The sequence below is a fragment of the Littorina saxatilis genome, linkage group LG2 (genome assembly GCF_037325665.1).
Source record: "Littorina saxatilis isolate snail1 linkage group LG2, US_GU_Lsax_2.0, whole genome shotgun sequence".
Lineage (NCBI taxonomy): Eukaryota > Metazoa > Mollusca > Gastropoda > Littorinimorpha > Littorinidae > Littorina > Littorina saxatilis.
Genome location: NC_090246.1, coordinates 46,972,040 through 46,978,293, shown reverse-complemented (window position 1 = coordinate 46,978,293; position 6,254 = coordinate 46,972,040). Strand labels below are relative to the sequence as shown.

Below are 6,254 nucleotides of genomic sequence, written 5' to 3'. Positions count from 1 at the left end.
ATATCATATCTATATGTTTTTTGAATCAGGGACCGACAAGGAATAAGATGAAATTGTTTCTAAATCGATTTCGGACAATTAATTTTAATCATAATTTTCATATTTTAAATTTTCAGAGCTTGTTTGTAACCCAAATATAACATATGTATATGTTTTTGGAATCAACAAATAACGAAGAATAAGATGAAATTGTTTTTGGATCGTTTAAAAAAAAAATGTTTTTAATGACAAGTTTCCGATTTTTAATGACCAAATTCATTAATTAATTTTTAAGCCACCAAGCTGAAATGCAATATCAAAGTGCGGCCTTTGTCGAAGACTGCTTTGTCACAATTTCAATCAATTTGATTGAAAAATGAGGGTGTGACAGTGCCGCCTCAACTTTTACAAAAAGCCGGATATGACGTCATCAAAGACATTTATCGAAAAAATGAAAAAAACATCCGGGGATATAATTCCCAGAAACTCTCATGTAAAATTTCATAAAGATCGGTCCAGTAGTTTAGTCTGAATCGCTCTACACACACACACAGACACACACACACACACACACACACACACACACACACACACACACAGACACACACACATACACCACGACCCTCGTCTCGATTCCTCCTCTATGTTAAAACATTTAGTCAAAACTTGACTAAATGTAAAGAGAGAGAGAGAGAGAGAGAGAGAGAGAGAGAGAGAGAGAGAGAGAGAGAGAGAGAGAGAGAGAGAGAGAGAGAGAGAAAGAGAGCCAGGGAGAGAAAGAGAGAGAGAGAGACAGACAGACAAACAGAGCGAGATGGGAGAGAGCGAGAACGGAGATAGTGAGAGAGAGAGGCTTGTCGCTTGGGCGCTCTGACGGGTTTATTGTCATTAGTTTATAAAAGCTTCTGACGCCAGATGAAACACTTAAGTTATATTGGCCTACTAATCAAGATTAAAACAAAGCCGCAAGCAAGTAAAACAAAACCCAGCAACAGCAAACACACACACACAAAAAAAACACCACAGCACTCCTATTAGTGGGAAGACATACGCAAGAGCAAAGGAGATAGAGATCGATGTTACAGAAACAATCCGGCTCCTCTGGAGGTTCAGAGCGAGGCACCAAAAAGATGGTTGGCTTCACGTAACAGCCCATTTCACAAGTAAATCCTCTTTCGAGATATTTGTCTGTGCTTTTCACACTGTCGAAGCTCCCCCCATAGATTGCGTCTGATCGATTTTTGCTGTGTTTCAGACAGCCAGCGCTCCGTTCCGCCACTTCCAGCCATGTCTTTCCACAACGAAGCAGTCTTCGAGAAAGAGTCGGACGCACAGATCGAAGAGGGACAACTCAGCGATGCTGACACTACAGACGAAACGACGATAGCTTCCCTTACCCTCGACGATTCGGATAAAAACATCGCATCTCTGCCTCTTACGGGAGGTAATGGCGTGGTCGTCCGCTCATACGCCAAATCGCCGCATTATCTCCCTTTAGCCGTCATCGCTTTCGTCGTCAACTTGCTGTTTGGACTCCCGGCCGTTGTGTGCGCATGCCTATCGCGCAGGCGCAGACACGAGGGTGATGAGGAGGCCGCACAAAGGTTGGGCAAAGTGGCTTTCTGGTTGTCCATAGTCGGCATTGCTATCTCCTTAGTCGTCGGCGTTTTCGTCATTGTCTACATCTACGTTATTATCCCTAACATCATCAAGCTTGATTTCGGAGGGATCACCTGATGGGGATTTGGTGGCATTCTCAGTAACATGTTCAGTGGCAGAGCTTCAAAATGTGGAATCTGTGTCTGAAAAGATAAATGTTATGAGACGAACATGTTAAATGAACTAACGTTTCTGCACTAAAAGATTGACATGTGATAGCAGCTTTAAAGGTTCTGCGTTGGCTTAGCCTATCTCAGTCTGCTGGCTGTGGCACGGTCCGCGGTGTTATGTTTTGAGACAAAGTGTGATACTTTTCCTGAACTTGTTAATGTTATTCTGTTAATCTCAGTTATAATATTGTTAACTAAAATGGCAAAAGTGTTATCTATGGCGCAATGATCTGTCTTATTAGTCATACACACCCATAGACACAGAGAAACAAACACAAAGACAGGCTAACAGAAACAGAAACACACAGAGACATACACACAGACACAGACACAGACACAGAGAAACACACAGACATACACACAGACACAAACACACAGACACACAGAAGCACATACACACGCACGCGCGCACGCACATACACACACACACACACACACACACACACACACACACATACATACACCACTTAATTCCTCGCATCTCATTGTTACTACACCATGTCATAATCTGATAAACACTTGGCAGTAAACAGCCCAAACAACAAACACTGCAAATGGCAGCATTTTGGGGACAAAAGGTCAACAGCAACGTTAAACGTATTTTTTCACTTCTCCGACCAAAAAAGGGGTCAAATAGTTCTGATATGCTGCTGGCAAATTGAACCAGTAATCCCGTATACAATAAACAAAATAAAAAATAATGTAAGACCTCCAAAAATCTGCGAAAATAGGTCTTACAACGGCGGGAGTCTAAAAATGGTGGTAAATTTACATATGTTATGAACAGAACATCTGAAATAGCAAGGTCTTAAATCGGGAGGGGGGGGGGGGGGTCTGAAAAGGGGGGGGGGGGGGGTTCCACTTTAATAGGTTTATTTTTTGTAGTGGGCATCGAAGAAGACTGAGAAGCGACAGCAAACCGAATGTGTATCCAGAAAGGCCAACAACCGCTCATATTATGTGGGCTGCTAAAACTCACGTGTCCTGTTTGCACTGTATCCGATGTCACTGACCCTTTTCCGGGTAATTCTCTTGTTTGCCATGTTTACACAATGCAACACATGTGCTACAGTCCAGGTCAGCTTCTGCTTGGATGGAATATAAGATTCAAGTTTCGTTTTCAAAAGGATTTCATCTTGAAACAGCAATATGTTTGATTTGTCAAGATGTAACAAAATCGAAGTAATGCATTCAGATTGTATAAGTGCTGTGTACCTAATAATGTACAAATGTCGATGTCCTGAAAGGTTTAAGTAGTTGGTACAATTTCATAGAGTATGGAAGTTTGACATGTTCTGGCACGTGAACATAGATTAAGATAAAGTCAAATTATTGTCATCATTCATATGTACGAAAAGGTACACGCAAATTGTCAATTTGCCTCGATAAATTTTCCCTTCACAAAGTCTGAACTAAAAAAGGGTGTTCATTAAGTTTAACATTGTTGAACCGAATATGGGTGTCGAAAAGACTTCATTTGGGCGTGAGGTAACAGCAACCCGGTTAAGGACATGATTGAGCAACAGTCCTAAACCAATCCAAAACAGATTAACAACTTAACATTGTGTGTCAAAATGTGTTGTGCAATATGGCATGAAAATCTTTTTAGATTTGTTGTTAAAAATTACAGTTTTGTATACCATGTTTATTATTTTTTACGAAGTAATGATAGTTAAATAGTCTTTTATGTTTTTTATTTGATCGACCTTCTTAGGATTATGGAGTTTTATGCACTGCCTTTTATAGTTAACTAAATTTTTGTATTCGAAATAGTCCACTGTAGTCGGTGTAGGCCTTAAGCTTTTTTTCTTTTTTTTTTAATCGTTTGTCCAGTATTTAATTTAATTCTCTATTTTTGTATGAACTCAAATGTTTAGTGTTCTTAGTATTGTCTTGTTAGCCTAAGTTCTATTTAATCAGAGTATGTTTGCGTGTGCTTATACCTAGTGATATTGTAAAGCGCATAGTGCTTTTAGTTATGCGCTATAGAAATCTCCTTAATAAATAAATAAATAAAACATTCCAAATTCAAGTTAAAGAAACACAAGAAAAGTAAGTTATTGGAAACGTGCAATCACAGACCAAACGGACCATTCAGAAAATGAACTTGGCTCATGCAGCTACCCTTACTTAGGCACTTCATGCGCATTATCTCTTTATTATTTGTTATCCAAGCACCTGAAAGACCACTATGTCGACCCTACTGGTAAGCGCTTGGTATTGTCTAGGATAAAGGGTTCCAACTAGTAGCCTTTTCTTGTTGGTTTTTCTTTTTAGTCCCAAATCTAGATAAGAACATTATACATTCTTGTATTTAAAAGCAAACAAACACAAACATTATTGTCCATAACCAGACAATGTTATCGGCAAAATGATGAAGGGTAAATATACTTTTGTAAATACTGTGAAACATTAATTTTGTAGTTAGGTCACTGTGAATTTTTGTTGTGTGTATTTGTATACTATTTATTCACATACATATGTTGTTCATTGATATGTTGACATTTCAATGCAATAATGCAGTTACTGTCCATGGATTCAATATATGCGACATCTATATTTCTTTAACTTTCAGCATAATTTTTTTCTGGCCTTCAGCATTACATTTACCCATTGTTTCCAACTGTAACGTCCGAATTCTGTCTGTGTCTTGTTTTGTTGCAACCGAGCGTTATGTACAGAAAACCCTATGATCTGATGTTCTTTATGTATGTCTTAGTGTGACAGGGTGAGGAATAGTTCCCCTTTCAAAGCATCCGCTCTACAGAGTTGTCTGCCGGCCTTGGGCTGTGCTATTTATAGCTTAATCATTCAGTAAGGCCGCCGGTTAGACACCTGTGCGCTGTAGGAAGCTGTTTGTGATAGGGTCTGACTGCTGTTGTTTCTTGGTAAAAGCGGACAAACACTCAAGTCTTTAATGGCAAAAAACCGTAGGACTTTTAATATCAATTTTATTACTACTTCTTGGTAAAAACAATATCTTGCAAACCTTTGAGTTCGCATGGCAGATTTCTTTTGTAGCGCCATTTACTTAGCCTGAACCCACTCCTGTTGACTGGCTTTGCTTTCAAAGGTGATTCGAGTGTTTCTAGCACTTGGTTTCATTAGATCCAGATTCCCTCTTTGTGCACCATGTTGTTGCAAATAGCGATTTTTTGTGTGCCCAAACCATGAACCCCAAACAAACCCGTCTCTTATTCTTTGTAATTTTGCTTTATTAATTTATTATAGATTGATTGTGATGTGGCATAATCAACTGGCAGGGTTGGTTGAATAAGGAATTTTGATCAAATTAATTAATAAACTATAATACAACATTTGTTATGTGCTCATTATGTGTATATATGAATGGATGGAGCACTTTCTATGTGGTTGTTGTTGCTTCTTCTTCTTCTGCGTTCGATGTTGATGGCCGTGCTAAATCCTCAGACCAGTGGCTGCCAGGAAGTCCGCAGTCTTGCGCAGTTAATTGTGGTTGTTGCATTTCTTAGAACCGTTGGTAGGAACATGGTGATTTGTTTCTGTTAAAATCCAGATAAATTACCCATTTGAAACAAAAACTAGCTCACCTCTTTGAGAGAAAAAAAACTAACTTTAACAGTTTGACTGATAACGTTCAAAAATAAAGAATACACAAACTCCAAGAATGTTAAGTTTATAGAACGTCAATTGGAAAAAAAACGAAGAATTCGTTAAAACCTCGATCGTTTGATCTTTAGATATAGAACGCACGAAGAATATACACACTGCCATCTTTGAGGGGGCAAAGCTCACAGCCCAAGATAAGTGTCCTGGTTTGCATAATTGATATTTGTCTACTGTGTAAATCCGACTATGTTGTACGTCCACTTTATAGATCAATTGATCCAGATTCTAGTGAATGTTTATTTTTTCTGTAAACGTTCTGTAAATTTACCTTATTTCGTTATTCTTATCTTTAGTTTATGCCCAGAACTACCTCGCATCTCCACCACATATGACCCCGTAGGGTAGTCTTTTTGTGTTATTATTCCTGTGTCCATACGACTTTTCCCCGCTGTACGTCTGCATCTACTCTATTCACTCAGGGGGGGATCCAGGGGGGGGGGGGGGTCCGGGGTTTCCGCCCCGCCCCCTAGCATAATATAATAAAAAAATATATAAAAAAAATTAAATTTGAAAACAAAGAAAAACTGATTGCTCAGATTGCTGCATTTTCCTTGATTTTTTATCAAACATTTTCCGGGGGGGGGGGGGGGGCATGGCCCCGGACCCCCCTAGGAGCCGGCCTTTTTCTTGTAAGTAACGGTTTTGGATAGTAGTTGGGTAATTTGCTTGCTCAGGTTGCTCCAGATCGGTCAATTGTCCTTGTTTTGATCCAAATTTGTCTTCTTACATTTACTTTTTGGAAGGTGTACAGGGGAAGTTTCGTGGCTCAGATTGCACCAGATTGCTCCATTTTCCTTG

At 39.3% G+C, this 6,254-nt stretch overlaps 1 protein-coding gene across 1 annotated transcript; it reads left to right on the top strand.

The window, feature by feature from the left end:
* Positions 1-793: 793 nt before the first annotated feature.
* LOC138953225 (trafficking regulator of GLUT4 1-like) lies at positions 794-1,716 on the top strand. Its single transcript, XM_070325027.1, has 2 exons — positions 794-818; positions 1,235-1,716. Exons 1-2 carry the CDS (start codon positions 794-796, stop codon positions 1,714-1,716), a joined length of 507 nt encoding a protein of 168 aa, XP_070181128.1.
* The last annotated feature ends 4,538 nt before the right edge of the window (positions 1,717-6,254 follow it).

Bases quoted from the DNA above. Each gene is read 5' to 3' on its own strand.
- LOC138953225 (XM_070325027.1), top strand. From the start codon at position 794: ATGGGAGAGAGCGAGAACGGAGATA. The intron at 819-1,234 runs GTGAGAGAGAGA...GCTGTGTTTCAG, and splicing joins AGAGAGCGAGAACGGAGATA to ACAGCCAGCGCTCCGTTCCG.